Genomic DNA, 26,147 nt, shown 5'->3' on the forward strand with positions numbered 1-26,147 from the left:
GCTAAAAACAAGCATTTTTCTAGTTTCCAGACAATAACTTGTGTTTAAGAGAATGGATCTCTCTAATATTGAACTACAACGTTCCATACTACATAGGAAAGGATGGTATTTAGTTTGGTGGTTATTTCTCCAATGGGGGATTCAAAAATGTGCGGAGATTCAAATTTTTAAAGGGTTTATATTTAAAAATATTCAAATTTTTCAAATTTTAATAAGAAATCTTCAATTGCACAGTGTTGGGCAATGGATTTGTTATATCTTTCACCATGTTTATTTAGTGTCAGAAACCTACATAATGTCAAAAATTTGATTACAATCCAAATTCAGATAGTATCAAGCTTGAATATTGTGTCAAAATTTGCCCCAACTATTCAGGATTCGACCTCTATGGTAGTATCAGGCTGCACTCAGCGGAAAATTTATTTAAAATAGATACCCTAGTGATAATTGTGGCAAAGTTTGGTTAAAATTTGACCTAGTCATTTCTGGGAAGAAGATTTCTGTAAAAGTTAACAGATGACAGATGACGGAAGCCAGGTGATGTAAAAAGCTCACTTGGCCCTATGTGGCAGGTAAGCTAAAAATGGTATATAAGACTAAAAACACAAAAAAATAATTTATTTTCATAAATAAAATATCACAATAGTACAAATATCACAGTGTGAATCAACAAGGCATCAACAAGAAAGTTCATTTTTTTTAAAGGGTCTCAAAGGGGGGGGGGGGGGGGGGGGTAGTAGCTGAGAAACACCCTCTTATTTGAAAATCTAGCGTTAATCTGTAATTGGCATAACTAAATTTGTAGTCAACTTATAAATACTTTTTATAAACAAATCTAACAAATGTTATTAACTTTATTTTGGACACATGTAATGTTTCAGAGTATGAAAAACCAATATAAATAATAAACAGTGATCAAAACATATTTGAACATTTATTTATACTAACAAATTTAGCCATTTTTAAATCAAAAGCAATGAGGAAGGTTGAGATGATTGTGGGAATTATGGCATTACACTTTGTAAAACCAATGAAGTTGCTCGTACAAAATCAGGCACAAATGATAAAAAATTATGGCAAATTACATTTATTTAATAACAACAATAAGCATCAATTAATTTTTCTCATAAAACAATAGAGAATGTTTAGCAATTTCTCAATTCAGATATATAATACACAGAATATAACTATAATGGAGTTCAAATATTTTAGGTAGGATCAGAAAAATAGATATTACTTCTTATAACCCTATTTAAAGGCTACTGTGGATTCATTTATTTTCGTGGGTTTCAATTTTCGTGGATTGATGAAAACCTTCATTTCGTGTATATTTGATTTCCTGGTTTTGCCAAAATATGCATACAACCCTATAGACAACTTGCAATTCGTTGAACATTTGAATTCGTGGTTACCTGTTCCCACGAAATCTACGAAAATTGGTATCCAACGAATAATAATGGATCCACAGTATTCTAAAATAGCAAAACAAAATCTTGAATATTCTTAATACCAAATGTTATGTATCTGTATTGTATGGTCGTATGCATATTTGTCATGTGATGTTATCACTCTCTTTGAGATAACGTGCTATGGAAATAGACGTGTTTTTGTTGCTCTTAAGCAAATATAACTTTAGGGGCATGGGGAGGCAAGTATATGTCCCCCCATGTACGTAATACAAATTTGATAAAGTCAAAATCTTATTGATAAGCATTGTCTTCTTATTTTGCTGCAGAGCCCTAGCTCTTAATTTCTTTAGAATTTTTATTTACTACTTGCTAATCATAAAGCTAAGGATTTTTCCTATTTTAAAAATTTTGGAATTGCAACCCAGGTTCAGCATGTTCAGGTCATATTTATTTCCCAAAAAAATTTAATGTCTTAATTACTTCTTTTCGTTAAGCTTTTTTTGGTACCTATTTTTTTTTAAACCATTCTCTTGACACAGTAATTTAATTATTTCCATTTGTTTACATTCTCGCCTATTTTGTTTAACAATATTGATTCTCGTCATGACAGCATGAAAAACTAGAAAAGATAATTTCAAGAATGATAATATGAATAATATTTTCTTTTGTTGTTTTATTATGTTATGTATTTGAAAAAAGTATGTTTCTCATTGGTTAAAACCAATTATGTTGTTATTGTTGCATTTCCTAAGCTGGATTTTACAATTTTAATACCTAAATGAAGATAAATTTTGGCTTGATACTCTGTCCAACAAACAGAATCAACAGTAGCAACTAAAAAGATAAAATCTGTTTTCAAACTTCACCAATAATCAAACTAAAGGTGATACCTATCACTACAGCGAGATAACTCTGTAAAATCAGCTAAACGTTTTAATCACATTGTATTGATAAAGAAATAATAAGTTTCTCAATGATACAAATGGGTGTTTGTCAAACTGCTATGTATACAATGAAATTTTTTCTGAGAAAGTGTTTCGTTCAATTTTTTTTTTAATTTTTTATATTTTTGTCAGTCTCGAAGTAAATTTTATGAAAATTTAACTAGCCAAGTTAATTTAAGTCAAGGTGTTTGGTACAACCATAAACAAAAAATTATTGATAAATACAAATAGAGCTAACATTACACCTAGACAGAAATGATTTTCTTTTGATATGCAGTCCTACACACAGGACATTTATGGCGATTTTTTTCAACTATAGTTAATTCTTCGAACATTCCAAGGCAAGTAGAATGATAAACATGAGAACACGACAGTAGTACTGTTTGTCTGCCTTCTTTATTGGTAGCCTCACTATCACCTTCACCTTGTACACCCTGCTTTCCCTTTTCTGAAGTTTTTTGTGTGGAGGTACGTTTGGTATTCTTAACATTGTCTGCAGAGGTCAAGTGAAACACAGATTTGACCTTGGCATTGTCAGGAACGTTAATGTCACTTGGAAGTGCAAGTCCTGTTAAACATATTGGACACTCCATTTTCCCTCTTTCTACAGCCTAAAAATAGAATATAAGCATGAATAAATCTGTTTCAGGGTATGTTAGCGTGTTTTTGTAGCCGTTCAGGATTTTTGTTGTTCCTTTCTCTTATAGTTGATGTGTTTCACTCAGTTTTGGTTTGGTACCTGGTTATGTTTCAGTTAAATTGATTTAAGGTGGTACCAAACACTACAGGGAGATAACTGTAAAATCAGCAGAACGTTTTAATGACATTGTGTTCTTAAGGGAATATTAAGCTTCTCAATGATCAAAATAAGTGTTTGTCAAACTGCTATATAACCAGTGTAATTTTTCTGATTAAATGGTTGGTTCAATTTTTTGGATTTTTTTATATTTTTGTCAAAGAGTCAAAGTAAATACTTTGTCAAAATTTTAAGAAAATTAAACGAGCCAAATTAATTTTAGTTCAGGTGTTAGGTACCACCTTAAGACTATTGAACAGCGCTATACTACTATTGCCTTTATTTTGTACACAATCTTTTATACTTGTTAAATAAATAAAAGAAACATTTTTAATATTTACCACTAGGAAGAAATTCACAATAAGTACCATCATATACAGAGTGTCAGGTCAAACTCCACATATATCTTTCTATTATTTTCAATAGTTTTCAATGTAAGCTTGATTTTGTTTCAATACTAAATTAAGTAAAATATCTTTTAACAAGAATTTTTCCATAGTACATGAATGCTCCAAAGGCACAATCATTTTCTATGTTCAATGTAATGTGACAATGGGGTCAAAACTCTAGTTTTTCTATCATTTTTTATAGTTTTCAATGTAAGCTTGATTTTGTTTTAATACTAAATTAAGTAAAACAAGTAAAACTGCAAGCTACTGCTCACTGATGATACCCCCGCTGCAAGTGGATAATTTTAATAGTGAAAAAATATGTAAGTGTTGGGTTAACAGGAAGTTGTTGAGTGATGAATCTTAAAACCTTTCAGACGGTCTGACAGACTTGTATAAACCCTGAAACCAAATTTCAAAAATTCTTGTATTGTAGTTCCTGAGAAAAATGTGATGAAAATTTTCAACTTTGCTCTCATGTGTAAAATTATACAGCCTTCAATAAACTGGAAGTTTTTGAGTGACGAATCTGAAAACGCATCACATGGTATAGCTGACTTATACAAACCCTGAAACCAAATTTCAGAAATCTTTGTGTTGTAGTTCCTAAGAAAAATGCAACAAAAATATTTGTAGGACGGACTGATGGACTGACAGACAGAAAACAGTATATCCCTGCTTTTTAAAAGGGGGTATGATAAAAAAAAAAATTTAAAGTGTGTGGAATAAATGAAAATTGCATATTTTCATTGATATTTGGTTTCATGGTTTTGTCAAAGTCTATATACATTATTATAGAAAATTTATAATCCATTGTACATTGCAATTCATGGTTCCAAGGTAATCACAAAATCCACAAAAAATTGGTATCCAATAAATAATAAGGCCTAAAAAAAAATCTGTGTTGAAAAATAGGGTCAGTAGGTCGGAATTATTATGTCGATTAACAGAAACCTGTGTCAAAAAACAGGGTCAGTTGATACCATTTTTTTTTTTTTAATTTTGAAGATCCTATAAAAAAATTAGGGTATGGGCTAAAAAACAGGGTCGGTCGGGTTACTGGAAACTCAGATTTTTTTTTCTCGGCCTAATGAATTCACAGTGTATAATTCTGTTATTCATTCCAGTGTTTTTTTCTTTATTTCTTGAAAACATCTACATTTTTTCAGAGTTTTTGACATGACCGAAACTTACATATTTTTTTTGTACTTCACTGAAACAATACAATCATTAGACTAAAATTATGATAATATACCTTTAACTGTATCTGATCCCACTCATCATCTGTGATTCTGTGAAGGGAAGTCTCAAAACTACGGAAAACATTTCTACTGGCTTCTAAACTCTGGTCGATTTCAGACAGGAACTGGTTCAAGTTGAAGTCACATGACCTAATCATTCTGTCTGTTATGCTGGACAGCTGTAAAAAGAATACAATCATCATAATTCTATCCATTATACTGGACAGCTGTATAAGTATTACAATCATCGTAAAGATTTAACAGTATGTGTCCATTTACTACGTACTACCATTTTCTATGTTTAGCGGACCGTGAAATTGGGGTCAAAATTCTAATTTGGTATTAAATCATATCATAGGGAACATAATATGTGTACTTAGTTTCAAGTTGATTGGATTTCAACTTTATCAAAAACTACCTTGACAAAAACTTTAACCTGAAGCTGGACAGACACAATAACTGACACACGGACGCACAGACCGAAAAACATAATGCATCTAAGTGGGGCATTATAAAAAATGCTATTTATGAGCTCTGAATTTCTGAAGCAATCATTAAAATTAAGGATGACCACTGCTTGAATTTAACCAAATTTTCATACAGTAAATTTAGAAATTTTTGTGTGCATTTATCATTGCGAGTTTGACAATTTTAACTAAAATGAGATTTTAGTTTTTGCGATATTGAGAAAAATCTTAATTGATACAAAAATTTTGAAAATGCGAGTTTAAATTATTGCGATTATAACCCTGTCGCATTTTTCGTAATAATAAAAACATGGCAATAATTTCTGAATTGCCAGTAAATGAAACATATTTTATGGAAATTTTTGGTTAATCCTCATTAGAATCTAGACAAAGTAGATTCACAGTACAGGCGATATGAAAAATTGCAAACTAAAACTCAACATCATCAAGTATCAACTCAAATATAAGATTATTCCCTTCGATAGACCCTTATTTTATTGGATTTGCTTTACCTTTTCTTGATAGAATTTTTTCTTGAGATTAGGATCATTTGGAGGAACCTCTTGTCTGAATTTCAAATACCAACATCTTACAACATAGCCTCTCCACGCTGCCTGTATTCTAAAAATAAGCCACAATAAAGAGATAATTTTAAGTAATATGTAGAGTTAATGAAAATATTCCAACATCTGTAACATATATAGCCTCTCGTGTATTCAAAAAGTAGGTAAACATAATAAAATAAGTGTTATGTTGGTAATATTGGGGGTGTTTGGATATACGCCCGAGGCGGCCTATGGTAAGCCATAGGTACCAATGGTTTGATATTTCATACACAAAATATCAAACCATAGGTACCTATGGGTAACCATAGGCCGCCTCAGGCGTATATCCAAACACACCCATTGTGTTTAAAAAGTGTAACTTGATATCTATGCTTTATGATCAACTCATTGGCCAGGTGGCCTAAGTAGTTTATCATTTAGCCTGACAACACTGCAGTTGTGAGTTAGAATCTTCATGGAATATAATTGTCAGTTTTCCAGCAAATGGTGGTGGTTCTCTCCAGGGACTGGCTAACTGACACTAATAACATTTTTTATAAAGTTTTATTTTCATGGTTGTTTTGTGTACTACTCAGAACATTGTAAGTGCATTACTCAAAATCTGATAAAATTAAGGTGGTACCTAACACTACAGGGAGATAACTCTGTAAAGTCAGCTAAATGTTCTAACTACGTTGTGTTGTAAAAGGAATATTAAGCTTCTCAATGATCAAAATTGGTGTTTGTCAAACTGCTATATAACCAGTGTAATTTTTGTGACAAAACAGTTGGTTCAATATTTTTGAAATTTTTATATTTTTGTTAAAGTCATAAGAAACGAGTGACCGGTGAAAAATTATGTTCTTCCAAATCTTGAACCATTGCATACAAACATCATAAACTTAGTCTTCTGTGCACGAATTTATCATTTTTTTCGTGTAAATTTCGTATAATCGTCAATTTTTTTCTCAATCAGTCAGTGTTGTTGTGAAAATATGGCAGGTAATTAAAGTTCGTGTTTTGAAGCCGAAGTTTAACGATGGTCACCTGTTTGTCAACAATCGACAAAAAATAAACAAAAAAGCACGGAAAGAGAGCACGTGTTTAACATGTAAATTCAGATAATAGTTTATTTTAAGGACATCCATGCGTATTGTGATCACCGGATTTTTACGAGATGGGTCACACTGATGTCACTTTGCATACGGAAAATATGTCGGGGGAATTGTTTGCTGGAAGCAAGCTATTAAAATAAAGTAAACTTCTTCTAAATATGAATAAATTAAAGAATTTTCTTCAGAAAAAAGTATATGTACATAAGTTTTATAATGAAAACTATCCATTGAGTTATAAAAAACATATGCATTATTTTTTTTGATTTGAGGTTTCTTATGACTTTAAAGGGTCAAAGTAAGTACTTTGACAAAATTTTATGAAAATTAAACGAGACAAATTAATTTTAGCGCAAGTGTTGAGCACAACCTTAAAATGATGTGAATTAATTTACTTCCCCTATACATGTAGCAGAATATAACATGGAACATTGTTATGGTTCATTGATCAGATTTTTTTTACTTTTTCTTTGTTCAAAGAGCTTTCATAAATCTGCCTTCAATTTGTAAACTCCTTTATAGATAAATTTGCCTTAATAAAGATCTTGTCAACTTAAAATGTTGTAGTGATCTTTCTAACCCTTGAGTCTTCAATAAATTATCAATAACATTTATTTGCATTAAACCATTACTACAATATGTCCACAAACCTTGAGGCACATTTGATTCTATGTTGTTTAGATCCCTCATGTATGACTCTGGTTTGATACTGTTCTTTACGACACATAGGACATGTCTTCTTACCGGTGAATCTCTCAAAAGCTTGTAAACATGACTATAAAATTACAAAATATTCTTTTTTTACAGATTTGTTTGTTTGAATGCATTAGTAAATTTATTATTAATGAAAAAGGCTATTATGAAGATATATTATGAACAGGACTGTAAAAAAACAGAAATGGGCGTATTTCAATAAAAGCATAACTTTCAGACCTAAAAAAATGGGAAAATCAACTTGTCTAAAATTTAATTTCAAGAGTTATTTTGAATACTTCCATTATAGACCTGTTTGTAAACAAAAAGTGCAATCTTAAATACTTTTTTGAATGATATTATTTTCATAATTTGTGTAATGTTTCGTAGGGGACTAACTGCTTCTAAACACACATATTTTTGCAATTTTAAATGTGTCCTATAGACATTCCAGTTCGTTTACTTTATATACTAGGACAATCTCATTTTTTTCTGAATTGGAGAATCATTTTTTATCGATAAAGATTAGAGAGTACTTCACATATGAAGGTACAACTCATGTTACGTAGTGGACATTTTGATGCGTTTCATAGTTGACAAAACCTTTTCATGGTGGACAAAAAGATTCGTAGTTGACATCAACCCTATTCTATGTTAATAAAAACATAATAAATATTACATGAAACTAACCCTTATTTGTTTTGCACGAATATAATTGAAAAAAGAGTAAAAAAAGACTGCATGGTAGTGGTAGTGTCCACCACGAAAAGTTTTTATCCCATACCTGTTTCGTAGGCGACAGTTTCGTAGGGGACATATTTGCATGTTTTATTTTTTTTCACGATATTTTAGAGTATGAATGTTGAACAGGCGGTCTAGGGACATGCCATTTTGGTTGTTTTGGACAAATCAGGAATCAATATCTTATCAATCCCTCTAAAAAATAAACTGTTTCTTTGCTTAAAAATGTTAAATCTAATTCAATGTACTGACTGCACAAAAAATTACTTGCAAAGGTCGAACACATTTTTTTAAAAGTGGCTGGGACAAGAAAGTACGTTTTTATTGAAAAACGCCCAAATAGTAAATTTTGCAGATTCATTTGTTTGAATGCATTAGTTGTTTATTTCGGAACAATAGGCTATTTTGTAGATATATTATAAACAGGACTGTAAAAGACACAAACAAATTTTGCAGACTTATTTGCTTGTATGCATTATCGGTAATCATAAATTTTTAATGACAAAGTTATTAATGTAGATCAATTGTTTTGTAATTAAAGGGCTCGCGGGTCTAAATCTTTTTTATTTTAAATATAGGATTTTGCGATTTTTTTCTATAAATAAACTTTATTCTATACTAAATGGAAAAATTAAATTAAAAAAATGGGGTCACCGTTCATTTAAGCTCACAATCTGCCTTTGAAAGAAGCATGCATTTTTGTTACAGTACTTTTTTTCGTTAAACTAATAGGAGAAAAAAGCTAAAATAAAAATAAACTAGAGGTGCTCAAGAGCCTGTGTTGCTCACCTTAGTCTATGTGCATATTGAACAATGGACACAGATAAATTCATGACATAATTGTGTTTTGGTGATGGTGATGTGTTTGTAGATCTAACTTTACTGAACATTCTTGTTGCTACAATTATCTCTATCTATAATGAACTTGGCCCAGTAATTACAGTGGAAAATATTTTCTAAAAATTTACAAAAAATTTATGAAAAATGCTAAAAATTAACTATAAAGGGCAATAACTCCTTAAGGGATAAATTGACTATTTTGGTCATGAAAACTTATTTGTAGATCTTGTTTTGCTGAACATTACTGCTGTTTACAGTTTATCTCTATCTATAATAATATTCAAGATCATAACAAAAAACAGCAAAATTTTCTTAAAATTACCAATTCAAGGCAGTAACCTAACAACGGGTTGTCCGATTCATGTGAAAATATCAGGGCAGATAGAACTTGACCTGATACACAATTTAACCTTGTCAGATTTGCTCTAAATGCTTTGGTTTTTGAGTTATAAGCCAAAAACTGCATTTTACCCATATGTTCTATCTTTAGCCATGGCAGCCATCTTGTTTGGTTGGCCGGGGTCACGCCACACATTTTTTAAACTAGATACCCCAATGATGATTGTGGCCAAGTTTGGTTTAATTTGGCCCAGTAGTTTCAGAGGAGAAGATTTTTTAAAAGATTACTAAGATGTACTAAAAAATGTTTAAAATTTGACTATAAAGGGCAATAACTCCTAAAGGGGTCAACTGACCATTTCGTTCGTGTTGAAGTATTTGTAAATCTTACTTTGCTGAACATTATTGCTGTAAACAGTTTATCTCTATCTATAACAATATTCAACATAATAACCAAAAACAGCAAAATTTCCTTAAAAATACCAATTCAGGGGCAGCAACCCAACAACAGGTTGTCCGATTCATCTGAAAATTTCAGGGCAGATAGATCTTGACCTGATAAACACTTTTAACCATGTCAGATTTGCTCTAAATGCTTTGGTTTTTGAGTTATAAGCCATAAACTGCATGTTACCCCTATGTTCTATTTTTAGACGTGGCAGCCATTTTGGTTAGATGGCTGGGTCACCAGACACATTTTTTTAAATAAGATACCCCAAAGATGATTGTGGCCAAGTTTGGATTAATTTGGCCCAGTAGTTTCAGAGGAGAAGATTTTTGTAAAAGATTTCTAAGATTTACGAAAAATGGTTAAAAATTGACTATAAAGGTCAATAACTCCTAAAGGGGTCAACTGAACATTTTGGTCATGCTGACTTATTTGTAAATCTAACTTTGCTGAACATTATTGCTGTTTACAGTTTATCTCTATCTATAATAATATTCAAGATAATAACCAAAAACAGCAAAAATTCCCTAAAATTACCAATTCAGGGGCAGCAACCCAACAACGGGTTGTCAGATTCATCTGAAAATTTGAGGGCAGAAAGATCTTCACCTGCTAAACAATTTTACCCCCATGTCAGATTTGCTCTAAATGCTTTGGTTTTTGAGTTATAACCCAAAAACTGCATTTTACCCCTATGTTCTATTTTTAGCCATGGCGGCCATCTTGGTTGGTTGGCCGGGTCACGCCACACAATTTTTAAACTAGATACCCCAATGATGATTGTGGCCAAGTTTGGTTTAATTTGGCCCAGTAGTTTCAGAGGAGAAGATTTTTGTAAAAGTTAACGACGACGGAGAACGACAACGACGATGACGACGGACGCCAAGTGATGGGAAAAGCTCACTTGGCCCTTCAGGCCAGGTGAGCTAAAAAAGAACTAAACTACAGAAATTGCTTGAATTTTACAATATTTTAGTTTAAGTACAGTTCATTTGAAAAAAATAATAAAAAATACAATTCACAGATGAGTTATAAAAGTAGTTGCAATTTTTATGCCAAATATGGCATTTTTTCACCAAAGAGAGATAATTTAGAGTTTTTTCATCGATATAAACATTTTGAAAGTCACCTGTGGCCAAAATGAATTAATTTTTTTGGTTGATATATGTACTATATCATAAAGTTATAACTAATAGTATAATAAATAAAATTTGTAATGAAAAAACAAATGTTTTATTTTTTGCTGATTTTTTTTTTGTACCCTCGAGCCTCCTTAAGTACGACTTCGTTTAAGAATCATGCAAATTGAGAAAAATATGATTTACCCTATGTGGTCATATCACCTTACATGTATATTGTATTATTTGCTATGTTTTATGCTGAAATAAAGATACATCTGATGATAGTTGTTTATTCTTACTGTTTGTGGTTCTAAATCCTCATTTAAAATGAATATATGATAACTATTTCCCCCCTATCAAGACATGTTACAGCTGTGAACAGGAGCTTAAGTATTCAATTGATATTCTAAAGATAAACATGTGCTCCAATCTATATTATATCAATTTTTCATATTTGTAGCATTCAACCAATCTCGTTTTAAATTGATTTTTAAAACTGCCCTTTACAAACACTATTAAAAGAAAGATAACTCCAGACCAACTACAAAAATATTTTAGACTATGAAATAGCTATTCCATAAAATTAAACACAAGAGACAGGAAGGTGCGTCTATAGATGTTTGTGTAGATTAAAAGTGTGAGACAAAATCTAAAATGGTTTGTTTAGATGGGAATCCATTTTTTAAAGAGTGTGGGTACTATGTATGTTTTAATGGAACAGTCCTAACAACACAATGTACTAATATAAGTAATATTATTGATCTTGTACAGGTTAAAAAAATTGAGGTACTTTTATTTCCCTTAGTAGCCAGATTTTATTACTTTAAAGTGATACCTAACACTTTCACTAAAATTAATTTGACTCGTTTAATTTTCATTAAATTTTGACAAATTATTTACTTTAACTCTTTAACAAAAATATACAAATTTCAAAATTTTGTATATTTTTGTTTTATCAGAAAAAATACACTGGTTATATAGCAGTTTGACAAACACTTATTTTGATCATTGAAAACCTTAATATTTCTTTGACAACACAACGTAATTAAAACGTTTAGCTGATTTTACAGAGTTATCTCACTGTAGTGTTTAGGTACCACCTTAATATAGAAGAAAGAAAGTGATATGTTCTTCTCATTTTGATTTTTATTTCAACTTAATTGTTCCTATACAGTTTTTAATTGCCTGTCATTAGTAGTTTTCTTTGCAATTGATTAGATCCCAATTTAATGGAAAATGAGATTTCCTTAGAGTGTGATTTTCCCTATGGAGAGTGCAATTGTATGGTATTCTTTATATTTTGAACCTACCCTGTGAAAGACATGGGTACAAGACAACAAAACTTGTTCTTTCAATCCGAAATCTTCCTTACAGATAACACACGGCATCCCTGAATCATCACGTTTGTTAGATTTCTCCTTAGCCTTCTGCCAGTCTGTCTCTGATAACAACTGGTCTGGAGCCTCAATCAATCCTAACTTCTGGGCTGAAATATTAAATGAAAAATAGAAATTTAAAGGTTACATAATATTGGTATTTAAATGTTTCATTGTACTCTTTGTCCTTATAATTTCATACATATATATGCACTTTGATATTAAAACATGCTTTAAGTACGGGCTTTGCTCATTGTTGAAGGTCATACAGTGACCTATAGTTGTTAATTTCTGTGTCATTTGGTCTCTTGTGGACAGTTGTCTCATTGGCAATCTTATCACATCTTATTTTTTATATTTAAACATACTTCAGGCCTTGAAGGCATAAAACTTTGCTCAGTGCTCGGAGCACAAAAATCATGCTCGAAACATAAAATCAAGCAATTTGATTGATTGATTTTCGAGTCTGAGTACAAAAATCATGCTCGAAAGTTTTATGACCGTGAGGCCAGATCTTTTTTTCTTAATATATTTTTCCCCTTTTGACAACAATTCACACATGCTTTGACATGATATTAAATATCAAACCTTAAGGTGGTACCTAACACTATAGGAAGATAACTCTGTAAAGTCAGCCAAATGTTTTAATAACGTTGTGTTGTAAAGGGAATATTAAGCTTCTCAATGATCAAAATTGGTGTTTGTCAACCTGCTATATAACCAGTGTAATTTTTCTGACAGAACATTTGGTTCAAAATTTTTAAATTTTTTATATTTTTCTTAAAGGGTACTTGACAACATTTTATAAAAGTTAAACGAGCCAAATTAATTTTAGTGAAAGTGTTGGGTACAACCTTAACTCAACAATTAATTAAACAAAATATGTGGACAAAAGTTATGGCCAATGTTGTTTATTTTCCAGAATAGAGTGCATACAGAATTTTGTTTACAAAATCTTGTACAGTTTTCACTTTTGAATTCCAATTAGGAATTTCTCCTTTGAATAAACATGTATATAATGATTATTTAAAAACTGGGATATTATGGTAATTCTGCTGTGTATACATATTGAACTGAAATTAGAAAAAAAATTCAATCAGGCCCTCTCTCAGCTGCAATTATAGACTTTTCCTTCATCATTATTAATGATGTCATACCACAAACTGTTATTACCTTTTAAATTTCTTTGATTCATTGAAAAAATAGTCAAATTAAGTAAGTCAGAGTTTTATATTATTATCTCCCTTTGTTTTTTTTGTTTTTTTTTTGTCAGTGAACCTTTGATATTTTGTTAGGTGCAGGATATCATAGAATCAAAGGTTCAAATTCTCTCAACATGCTTGTTTTGTGAACTCTATTTGATATTGTTGCTTCCATACATTTATACATTGTTTACATGTAAACCTGTCAAGTTTAATCCTCAACTGAATGTGCTTTGAATGCATCATATTCAGTTTATCTATATATATATACTGTTTGATGTGATATATGTAGATTCCATCACAGGAACAAGTCATTACAAGTGTATTATGATATTTCTCTACCTGAGACAGTTAAATTTAAATATTTAAAACACGAGGCTGGCTGAGCTTTTTAAATAATTAAAATTCTACTGATGTGTTTGTAGAAATGCCGTAATACATGAGTTATACTTCCTATAGTGTAGGAATCTGTTGCTCTGATGAATTTTATACTTCCTTTTCAAAGATTTACTAAAAGTTGTGTTGTTTTTTATTAGACATCATCAGACATGGTGGCCTTTTTTCATGACATCACAATAGGAAATTCAGATGAAACCAAGAAAATATGACGTCATAACTTAAATTTTGGCTCATTGTTTGTAGAGAACAGATATTTCACTAGTGAGAAGAACATTTTTTTCACAATTAAATAGGAAATGGAAAAATAGTGGAAAAATAGAGAAATTATAATATACTCCCTTCTCTACCATACCAAGAGTTAGAGGTGGTGGTTTAGGATCCAGATTATATTCTTCATCTTTGGGCTCTTCTTTTTTCGGTTTTGAATTTCTGTCTGAAAATTAAAACAGTGTCAATTATAATCAAAAATCATTTCGGGTTTTGGTGTACACATGTTCTTATTCTATTATCCTCATGATCATGTACTATGAATTAAAAAGATTTCTTGCAAAAAAGTATTACTTTTTTTTTATGAAATAAGATGTGGTAAAGGTGATTAATTTTTACACGTTAAGTTATTTGCTTTTAAGGAAGTTTCCTTGTCATGTTTTGGAATTTTTGTCTGATTTTAAAAATCCTCTGGTTTCATCCATTTGAATGCCTTAAAAAAATTTGCCCATGGACCCCCATTTTTCTTTTTGTAAATCTTTTACATGTATAATGATAAGCCATCTGTAAAAGTCTTATAAAATTTTAATCACTTTTTACTAGTTTTTGAGAACTTCAACTTGTCAATGATAAAGCTATCAAAAGTCAAGAGAGAATATTTTCCCGCCAAAACTTCAATGGCTAATATCTCGAAAACAAGCACGGTGACCTATATATTTTTTTTGCTCTTTGGATTCCTTTATTAATCCCCTATCTATATGAACTAGTGTTTTGAAAAGTTAATTACTTTAAAACTGAGAAGCGAACTCCCTTAAATAGAAACTACCCACATAACATATTTTTTTACAGACATTTATCAATGTTTTACATATCATGCATGCTTAACATGCTAAATATTATATGCTGACATTTATAATTCTTGGCTGTTTCATTCCCACTTGTTACAGCCAGGTTATCATGAAAAAAAATTCAAAAGTAAAATCTTTAAGTTAAACTGGTCTAATATTTCTTTTTGTACATGTATGTGTTTTATAATTTGTCAGACCATCAATCATTTAAGGTTTAAGGGATTTTCTTGAATGGTTTATATTTGTATAAAATTGAGAATGTCTCAAAGAGCAGACAACAGCCGAGGCTGTTTGCTTGTACACTGAAATGGGGAATGTAAAATATAAGAAAACTAATTTGGACATGCCATATATATGTGTTCCCAATTTGGGAAACCTTCTTTGTTGTTGTTTTATGTCATACACATGAAACATGTATCTTTAATTCCTTTTGTTGATGACAAATATTTGATAGTTTTCTGTTTAATTTATTCACGATTTTTTGTGACTTAAGGATGTACTTAGGTGAGGTTAGGTGAAAATTAATAAAATTAAGAAGTTAAAATTGATACTATAGCAGGTAGAGCACTCTTTAAGGATAAAAATAAGCTAAAAATATTGATAGGTCATGACTTTCTTTTTGTGATATTTGAGATTTAAAATATAGCGGGAAAAGGCTGACTCAGACTTTTACCTTTTATTTGCATTGATATTATTTCGGTCTCAAAACCAAAAAAAGAAAATTAAGAATCTTCTAAAATTTTGGTAAATGACCTTTCATGAGCTAATAAATCTTATATTAACCTAGCTGTATCAATAATATAAAAAACTGATCATGTCATCATGTTTATTTTTTTCATCACATTTTATCAAGTTGTATTGAACATTATTATCATACTTGACTTTTTATACTAATGTATGCAATGTATATGTTTGCATTTTGTTTGATTTCTCATGTCGAGGGCCTCAGGGAAGATTAGTTATATAGCTAACTGTGTAACCCTCTTAAAATAAAGTATTGTTGTTGTTGTTATATGAAAAAATAAATGGGTGTTACAGGTCAAAATATTTTACATTGTATTGTATGGAAAAACACCAAGGAGTTCCAACATTTGACACAAATTCCAAAACCTCACCTACAAATGTAAGCACATCCTTAAAAAGACTTAAAGCTCAACATCAGTCTATTGTTAAAGACTATAGATATCTTTTGGTCATTAGTGTCATTCTGTCGCAGTTCAAGTATATATGTACATAGCTTAATTATGCCTCTCTTTACTATATGTTATTTTACATGTATTACATTTAAATCAGGGAAAACAATACTGCATTTGAAAAGAGTTTTTTTGTCTTTGTTTGAACATTTCTTTGATTGCAGTGTTTGTGGCTGATGTCTGTCTGATATCTATAGATATAGGAAGATGTGGTATGAGTGTCAATGAAACAACTACAAATGTATCCATCCAAGTCACAACTTATAAAAGAAACCATTATAGGCCTATGTCAATTTATGTTAAATACTTTTGTGTACATTATATTATAATATTTTCTTATATATATATACTTCTTCCAGTGTCCACAACTGATCGGACGGTTTTCTTCTGCCTAGCTTTGGCTGCAGGGCCTAGACCAATCTGTCGTGGTCCAGTTCTTCCAAGACCTCCTAAGTTTAAATTCTTTACCAAGTGGTCCTGGAGAGCTACAGCTGCTAACACAGTAGAAGAGGTACCTTCCTAAAATATACAAGCTTCAGTATAATTTATTCAAATTCAAATTCTAAATATTTCCTAATCACAGGGCCTTTTCAGGCATTACAAAATTTAACACATGTATCGTTCACACGTTTATACCAATCTTTCCATTCGCTCTGATTTTGTTAATCAGAAACAGTACATTAGAGTTAGACATTAGAACATACACAAAAGTCATTAATCATATGAGTATACATAATGATAAATCATATAAGTTCAGAAAGTGATTAAAGAGAGATAACTCTGACTGTTCAAATTAACATTTTTTTTTTTGCCAAGTAGATGATTATTATGATTGAACATAATTATGCTGTTTTCCTTCTGCAAAATTCACACAAAAAAGATAAAAATGTGTATATACAATGTATGTCTAGACTTTTCTAAATCTTATTCATTTCACATTAATACATATGTTATTAAAGGAGAAGGTGCATTTTGGCGATTAATTGAACACTTAAATTCACAGAAAATATTTTTGAAACTGTATGGGGATTCTCAACATAGTTCATATTCATACTGGAACTAAATTGACATGGTTTTTTTCTCTTCTCCTTCTCATCAACAACCAGCAATGTATTTGAATAGTATTTATTTTTATGTTTACTGTGATCATGTGTAATGCAGTGGCTATCTTGCTCACACTGGCAAAAAAGCAAATTTGCTATTTTTCTGGCTCTGATAAAAGTATCCTTATGAAAGCTGGCAAAAGCTGACTAATGAACTCAAAATTGTTAACTTTTTTTTTTTACTTTTTATAAGCCCGTCAAAATTTTGACGGGACGTATTATGGTATACAAATGTCCGGTGTCCGTCCGTCTGTCCGTCCGTCTGTCCGTCTGTCAGTCCGGCGTAAACATGTCGCACCGTAACTTGAGAACGACTAATCTAAATTTCATGAAACTTAATATAGTTGTTTTTTATGATGGTCAAATGATCTGTATTCTTTTTGGTGAAAATAAGATTTAAACTTTTTGAGTTACGGCAATTTGTAACTAAAACAGGGGTGTGTTTTTTTCACATGTCGCACTGTATCTCAAAAACGTTTCTTGATTATTGCTTAAAACTTTACACACTTCTTAGTTATATTAATCTTAATATCCGTATACTTTTTGGTGATGATTCAAAATTTCATTTTTGAGTTATTGAGTATTTTTTTAAAAAGGGGGAGGTTTTTTTTACATGTCGCGCCGTATCTCAAAAACGATTTATGATTATTGCTTAAAACTTTACACACTTCTTTGTTATATTAATCTAAAGATCTGTATACTTTTTGGTGATGATTCAAAATTTCATTTTTGAGTTATTGAGTATTTTGTAAAAAAGGGGGAGGGGGTTTTTACATGTCGTGCCGTATCTCAAAAACGATTTATGATTATTGCTTAAAACTTTACACACTTCTTTGTTGTATTAATCTCAAGATCTGTATTTTTTTTGGTGATGATTCAAAATTTTTGAGTTATTGAGTATTTCGTAAAAAAGGGGAGGGTTTTCTTTACATGTCGCGTCGTATCTCAAAAACAATTTATGATTATTGCTTGAAACTGTACACACTTCTTTGTTTTACTAATCTAAAGATCTGTATACTTTTTGGTTTGATTCAAAATTTTATTTTAGTGATATTTGTAAAAAAAACAGGGTTGGGGGGGGGGGGGGGGGGGGTATTTCGGGCGTATCATGCGCTCATGGCGCAGCTGTTTATTAGAAATCTCCTTACTTTGTCCAGTCTCATTTCTCTGACATGAGACTTTGAGTAAAATATATGTTTATCAGTCTAGTAAAATATAGGAAGGAACACAATAATTTATTAATAATTCTTTGATATGGAAACACATTACAATAAACCTTATTGCTATTTGTCCGCCTGATTACTGGATATCACACAGGTTACCGTAAAATTTTGACGTCATAAAACAAAATATCGGACGCCACAATAGTAAAGTGATTGTTGTATGCGTCAAAAGTTCAAGCGGCCGGGTCAGCCAGGATAAGCAATAAGGTGTATCACAGTACCTGATGATCATGATGATAGCCTTTCTTTGTTCACATTGAATATGACGTCATAACTCAAATAACTTAAATGACCCTAAAACATACCTGCCAACTTTCACTATTTAGGCATGTACTACACGATTTTGACCCTTTGTCAGGATTGCACGATAGTGATCATGAAAAAACCTCTAAAACACGATTTTGTGAAAATCTACACGAAAAATATGATTGTACTCTTGTAAAAAATAAAATAGAAAAATGTAGATTGTTTAACTTAAAAATAGGAAATTCTGACATTATCTTCATAATCTTTGGAACAACTTTTCTAAATGAAGGGTCCAATTATTTTGAATAATAAAGAATTTGAAGATACAAATGTATAAAGCCAACAACATATTAAGATGTATCATAAGATGTATAGTTCTTTGGGAAAGGTTTCTTCAAATAATATGGGGACGAAGTCCCCAATAACAGTAGAAAAATCAATAAAAATAAAATCGGGAAAATTTTCATTGTACTAATGAACTCAAAATCGTTCAATTTTTTTGATGTCATGTTTTGAATTCCCACATCTGCGCAGAAATCTACAATGTACTTCCTTTTTCCGGTCTTGTATGTACGAAACTTTGAGCATGTTGAGTAAAATATATATTTATCAGTCTAGTATAAAATAGGAAGGAACGCAATACCACTTTCATTTTTAATAAATCCGTGATATGAAAAAACGTTACAAGATGATAGTGTTTCTTTGTTTACATTGCATATGACTTCATAACTTATAAATAACGTCACAACTAAAATCCCTAACAACAGAACCAAAATCAGAAATGTTACGGTATTTCCGTTTCTTTTTTTTAACAAATATTTAAGTTACAAAAAAATAATTCATACAGACTTGACATCCCCATTTACCAGTCTGCACCAAAAACTTTTTCAACTACTAGTCCGAAGACCAATATTCTGACATTTTTCTTAATTGTCCAAGCAAAGTTTTGCAAAAACTTACTAGTCCGAATGAAATTTTACTAGTCTGGGGCATCGGATGTTAACACATGTTAGTTACACCATTTTATTCATCCAAGAGACAATTATCATCTTTAAGACAAAAGAGCTTATTACAGAGAGTAAGAGTTATCTTTCTTGATACAGTGATTTAAGTTATCAACATTAATTAAAATGTCTTCTTTTGTAACGTTAATAAGTCTTTATGAGATAACACAATTCTTTAGCTCAATGAACAAGATATGGTGATTAACTAATTTTTGATGTGACTGTCATAGGATAGACTGTCCTCAAGTCACGGGGATTATTCTGCCCCTTTTTCCGAAAACAAAGAATGAAAAAATTAATTTTGATGTAACCTTCATGAGATTGGACTATCCTCAGGTCACGGGGATTATTCTGCCCCTTTTCCGAAAAACAAATGTAAAAGTAAATGTAAATGTTAATGCTATTGATTCACACAAATTCTTCAGGCATTTGTCCTTTCTGTAGCACATTTAAGAGTTCAATTCCAGAAGCTCCTCTTTTGGTCATAGAATTTGCTAATTGGACTTTTCCTGGACACCATTTTACTTCAACACAGCTGTTTTCAATCATTTCAGATATAGATGCAATGTCTATTCTTAATCTTTTGTCCTCTACCAACTTGGTTGATTTTAATGCCTCGGTAACACTTTTGTTGTCAATAAAAGCTGTAATAGGTATAGTTCTTTGTGCAACTCCACAAATGTCCTCAATAATACTCCGAAAATATAATGCTGTTTCTAATCCATCCTGCAGACTTAAAGCTTCTGCAGCTATAGTAGAACGAACAACCCTTTTGATCTTATTGGCTTGCCATGAAATTGGACAACATTTTCCTATTCTATCTTTTATCCAAACAATGTGAGCTCCTGTACTCCCTTTACCATCATTTATATTTCCTAATGCTGCATCACTAAATACAAAAATTTCCCAGTCTTCTGTTTCCTTTCCTTTTAATGATGGGAAAAGCTGAATAGGCCTTATGTCCTTTAACTTTCCAATGTTTTTAATAGCACGTAAAAGATCACAAACTAATGCACTTTTCAATTTAGTACTTAAATCAACAAGTTCAAAAGCCAAATCTGGTCTTGATCCTTGCACTGCCCAGTTCAGTTGCCCAACCATTCTGCGATAATCTTTCTGCTCTTCTTGGGTAAGTTGTTTCAATTTCTGAAATGCACGCTGTGGCTCTATATGTTGGTGATCTAGTTTTTCCATGTAAATTGAATGATCAAGTTGTATACCTTCATTGTTTTGCTTTATCATAAAACCTATATAACGAAAATTCTCTTCTTCAATTTTTCCTGCTATAAATCTCTTCCTCAATTTTTCCATCAGTTTCTCAAATTCTTCATTTCCTGCATGGAGAAAGTCATCTACATGACAACAGAAAATACCTTGAAGAGATCCCTTTACTGTCAGAATAAACAAAGCAGGGTCAAGTTTTGATTGTCTGCATCCTAAATTTAAGAGTTCATCCTTAACACTTATATAAAACTGCCTAGCGCCATCCTTTAGTCCATACAATCCATGTTTAAGTTTCCAAATGAGTCCTTTTGGTGTATCACTTTCAACTGGAGGTTTAATATGGACATCACGATCTAATTTCTTTCCTTGTAGAAATGCTGATTTAATGTCGGTAGTTTTTATTGACCATTTCTTGCTTGCAGCAAATGTAAGGAATATTCTAATAGATCCTTTTCCTATTGTAGGACTATCTTTAGGAATGAAAGAGTGTTCTTCAAAACCCCGAGCTACTAATCTAGCTCTAGTTTCTCCATTTTTATTAGTTATTACCCATCTAGTAGAAATTGTCTTTTGACCACCATCTTCAACTTCCTCATAAGTGTTAAATTGTCTCAGCTTTTGTAATTCTAGTTGCTTTGCAATGTCACTATCATTTTGATCCACTTCATCAGTTGTTTGAACTTCAATGTCATTGGTCTGGTCTTCTAAAATATTCCATTCTAGATTACCCAAGTCTACACTTTTTTGTTCATCGCTTACATGATCTTTCACATTATACCAACTTTTGTTCCCTCCTGTTGCTTTGCCCGCTCTTCCAAGCACAGTTGCACTGATCCATTCATCTGAGCCTTGTAGTTTATATCGAATGTTATCATCTTTCTTTATAAGCTGTAAATTATGACTAACAGCTGTTGCTTCATGAGATGGATCTTCTTGAGGTGCACTTGTTATAGTTTCTGAAATAATGTCAAAGGATTTCTTTTCTTCATTAGTTTGTTCTTTAATTTCATTACTAATAATAATGTCACTTTTCTTCAACGCTATGTTATCTTGTTCTTTATTTTCTCCCAAATCAGTATTTATTTTGCATAATCTGTTTGGGGATACTCTAACAAATACTCCACCGTGTCTGACAAAAACAACTTTTCCATCTTGAAATACTACTTTCCCTGGTCCAAGCCAACGTTCTTTCCCTTCCCTTTTGTAAAACACCATGTCACCATTCTCATATACTTGTTCAGCTGCTCTTACTTTTGAGCGCAAAGCTCTGCGGATTCTTTCGTCTGCTTCAGTTTGAATATAAGCTTTTCGTGTCTCATGTAAAGTATTTAAATGTTTAGCAAATGCCTCACTACCAGTTGTTCCCTCTAATGCTGGTAGCTGTGCATGCATTAAGTTTGGCAAATTAGGATTTTTACCAAAAACTAATTGGTGACTGCTGAAACCATTCCACATTTGCAGTGAATTCCGTGCCATATTTGCCCATGATAAAAGTGTTCCTGATTCTACATTTTTATTTTCAGCCTCAAGTTTCATCAGCATAATATCAGTAATAGCATGTACACGTTCACAAAGTCCATTCTGATATGGGCTCATTCCAGCTGTTGTACATACTTTAACATTTAAAATAGATGCTACCTCCCTCATCTCATCAGAACTAAATTCACCTCCATTGTCAGACATGAGAGCTCCCATGACTCCGAAAATTCCTACCCAGTTTTTCATTAATGCCTCTATTACATTAGTAGGTTTCTTTCTATTTATAAAGACTGACACTGTATATCTTGACCACATGTCTATCATATGGAGAATCCAACGGTCTTTATACTGTTTCAAATCTATTGTAACTTTTTCGTTAAATTGTTTTGCCATAGGCATTGAGACTACTGGCCTTGGTGGTGTCACAGCATACATTTTACATAGATCACATTTAGATTGAATTTCTGATAGGTCCTCATCATATTCCTCTTTCCAAGTCCCAGCATCTTTTAGCAATGCCACAAGGCGTTTTTTAGGTGGATGTGCAAATTGACGATGAAGTTTGAGTAAAGCTGTTTTTCTTTTCTCTACATTCAATTCATCTAACCTGACAGCATTTACTTCTTCTACTTTCAATGTTTCTGTCTTATCTATGGGTATACAATAGTGCCCTGATGATGTAAGATTCAGTGATACTTCCTTTCCCATAATTATTGCTGTGTCATTCTCTAAATCCATTTTTACTCCGGCCTTTTTCATAGCAGACCTTGAAAGCAAGAGAGGGATATCTGAATCAACCACATCAGTTTTTAGTTTCACTTGCTCACCAACCATACAAATAGGCAAATCATACTCTCCAACTGATTTGAGCCTGGTTCCTCCTCCAAACTTGAATACTTTATGTCCGCTGCGATTGACAACCTTTTCACGATCCTCTTCATTCAATGAATAAAGATAACTGTTGAGCCATGTTTTTCCACATACTGTACTACTACATGCACTGTCCAATACTGCACAATTACGAGCATCATTTCCTAGCTGTTTAATGTCTTGTTTTTGGTATCCAGTGAATAAAACAGCATGTTCTTCCTCTTCTGTAATATGGACTTTTGACAGATTTTCCCAGCTGTCTGGACATTTTGCAACAAGATGTCTGTAGGATCCACATGATCTGCATGTTAAAAGTTTCCCATCTGGTCCTGATGGGTTTAAATTCTTTGCCCCTCTTTGAGATGACTGAAATCCTTGTCCACGTCCTCCACCTCTGCTATAGCGGCCTCCACGTTTATAGCCATAGCTGTTACCCCTTTTCACATAACCTGCAGCCCACAATGCTTCCTCGTTTTCAGCCAAAAAGGTTGGTTCAAGTTTTATACTTTGAGCTACACCCTTCACTTGACCTCCTTCTCCCTTGAACTTTTTCAAAGACCGTTTTGCTTCTTCATAAAGTGTCATTTTATTTTCATAATTCATCCCAGTCAATACTAACATCTTTTCTTCTTTTGATATGTTAGCTTTCCTTAACAATTTGAAAGCCAAGATTTCCGAGGGCAATTTCATGTTTTTCTTTTCAATTTTTCTGTACTTGCTGTCAAAATAGGCAACATATTCATTGATTGATTGACCTTCTGGCCTTGTATAATCTTCGAAATCCTCAAATTTTTCTAAGCTATCTGCAAGGTCATCCTTAGCCAGATGCTTGTCAAGAAAATCTACTAAGGTATTTAAACCTGTATCTTTCTTCAAATCATCAAGAACAATTTGGTCAAAAACTTTTTCCCTAATCTTAGTTTCATCATCTTCAGGTAAGGAGAGTGCTACTGCAATTCCTCTTTTCTTTTTATCTAGGTCTGTTATTTCACTCCATGCTAATAGTTCTTGTTTATATAGTTCATAAGATTTAGATTTGTTGAATGATGGGAGGTTAATTCTGGTTGACATGATTGTTTTTACTTTTCCCCCTTTTTTTCTTTTTTGTCTAGAATTTCTATGCATACAAATATTAAGCTCTCAGGAGGTCAGATACTCTTCCAGTATTGTTAATTTCAACTTTTATAACACTCTTGACAATTACACTGGACACACTATCTCAAATATTTATGCACGCTCTGCTATCATTTGTTAACACATGTTAGTTACACCATTTTATTCATCCAAGAGACAATTATCATCTTTAAGACAAAAGAGCTTATTACAGAGAGTAAGAGTTATCTTTCTTGATACAGTGATTTAAGTTATCAACATCGGACTAGTGGCTAACCGTGCAGACTGATTTACAGGTAATGCCTGCCTCATTATTAATTATGAATATGTGCTTATTTGTATTTAAAAAGTGGTTTTTAATGTCCTTACTTTGAGGGGTTACCCCTAGGTGTTGTTCCAAATTAACCTGATAAAGGCCCTTCTTTGTGCATAATTTTAAATTGGAAATGTCAACAATTATTTAATATCCTTACACTTGAAAATAAGTCTTTCTACAGATACATGTTCATCTTTTCTACTGATATAATAACTAGAATCATGCAAATAAACTTGAGAAAAAGGCTTGTAAGCTCATCTTACAAATATGACACTTTTTCTAGACCACAAAACAGCAAAATAGTCATCGCAAAGAATTGTAACCTTTGAAATTGTTGTCGCACACTAAAACCTGAATCCGGGTTCGTTCGCGCCCCTTCACGTTCACACCCGATCACTTTCGTGCCCTTTCACTTTCGCACCCTACACGTTCGCGCCAAATTTTTATTGGTTTTGTGTTTGATAACTTTGTAACCAAGTTTTGGCAAGTGTATTCTTGTTAGTATATTTGTTGTCATTGTCTCAAAGTAAAGTGAGACAACGTATTTTTTGTGTTGAATAAATCTTAATCATGTTTTGGATAGTGTATTGTTAAAATATTTTGTTTCTAAATAAAGTGAGATTCTGACGACCGGGTTTTTTGGGTGGAATCTATTTTAAATATTAATCAATTTTGATTAGTGTATTGCTAAATTTTTTTATTTAATTGAGGTCAAAGGGGCTAATCTGTTAAAAAATAATTATCTTTTGTGTTTTTCATTTAAAATTTTCAATTTTTTACTCGTACGAAGATAAATACATTGTAATTTTAAATTGGGTGCGAACGGACCTTGGGTGCGAACATGTAGGGTGCAAAAGTGTATTGGGCGCGAACGGACCTGATACCCTAAAACCCCCATGGGCACTAATTCAAAAGTTGGTAGGTATGCTAAAAACAGAACCAAAATCGGAAACGTTACAGTATTTCCGTTTCTTTTTTAACAGGTTTTGAAGGCGTCCTCAAGTGCCAGTGCCAGACGTCATACTATTATTTGGACTATAGTATGCCGATTTGATTAAAATTCGTTTTTATCTACCTTGGTTTTCTGATTTTGCTTGTAACCTGACGCCATATTTAACCAGATGTTTCCCTTATTACATTTTAAAAGATTATATCGCAAAGATTAACAATAAAGCAACCGAAAACTGCTTCGGTCACCAAGCACGCTCAGCTTTTGACTCCATCTTGATGCATAACAGTCCCGCAGTTAATATTGATCT

The 26,147-nt window shown here is 31.9% G+C and overlaps 1 protein-coding gene across 2 annotated transcripts; it reads right to left on the reverse strand.

Annotated features, from left to right (window-relative positions):
• Positions 1–1,513: 1,513 nt before the first annotated feature.
• Positions 1,514–26,134, reverse strand: LOC139498787 (RING finger protein 32-like). Of its 2 annotated transcripts, XR_011658016.1 has the most exons (9): positions 25,964–26,134; positions 16,661–16,829; positions 14,415–14,495; positions 12,396–12,571; positions 7,554–7,678; positions 5,759–5,867; positions 4,794–4,958; positions 2,549–2,964; positions 2,210–2,286 (listed from the first exon to the last, which is right to left on the reverse strand). XR_011658016.1 is itself a non-coding variant. In XM_071287338.1 (8 exons), the coding sequence occupies exons 1-8, from the start codon at positions 25,997–25,999 to the stop codon at positions 2,599–2,601; spliced, it is 1,227 nt and encodes a 408-aa protein (XP_071143439.1). In that variant the 5' UTR covers positions 26,000–26,122; the 3' UTR covers positions 1,514–2,598. The 2 variants fall into 2 exon arrangements, 1 of the variants encoding a protein (XP_071143439.1); XM_071287338.1 differs by having other exon boundaries at positions 1,514–2,964; positions 25,964–26,122.
• Positions 26,135–26,147: the final 13 nt, after the last annotated feature.

This window comes from Mytilus edulis, chromosome 12 (assembly GCF_963676685.1).
Source record: "Mytilus edulis chromosome 12, xbMytEdul2.2, whole genome shotgun sequence".
Classification (NCBI taxonomy): domain Eukaryota; kingdom Metazoa; phylum Mollusca; class Bivalvia; order Mytilida; family Mytilidae; genus Mytilus; species Mytilus edulis.

Coding starts and splice junctions, on each gene's coding strand:
- LOC139498787 (XM_071287338.1), bottom strand. CDS start 25,999: ATGGCGTCAGGTTACAAGCAAAATCAGAAAACCAAG. Junction 4,959..5,758: donor AAAAATTCTATCAAGAAAAG/GTAAAGCAAATC, acceptor TTCTTTTTACAG/CTGTCCAGCATAACAGACAG. Junction 2,965..4,793: donor GGGATCAGATACAGTTAAAG/GTATATTATCAT, acceptor TTCTATTTTTAG/GCTGTAGAAAGAGGGAAAAT.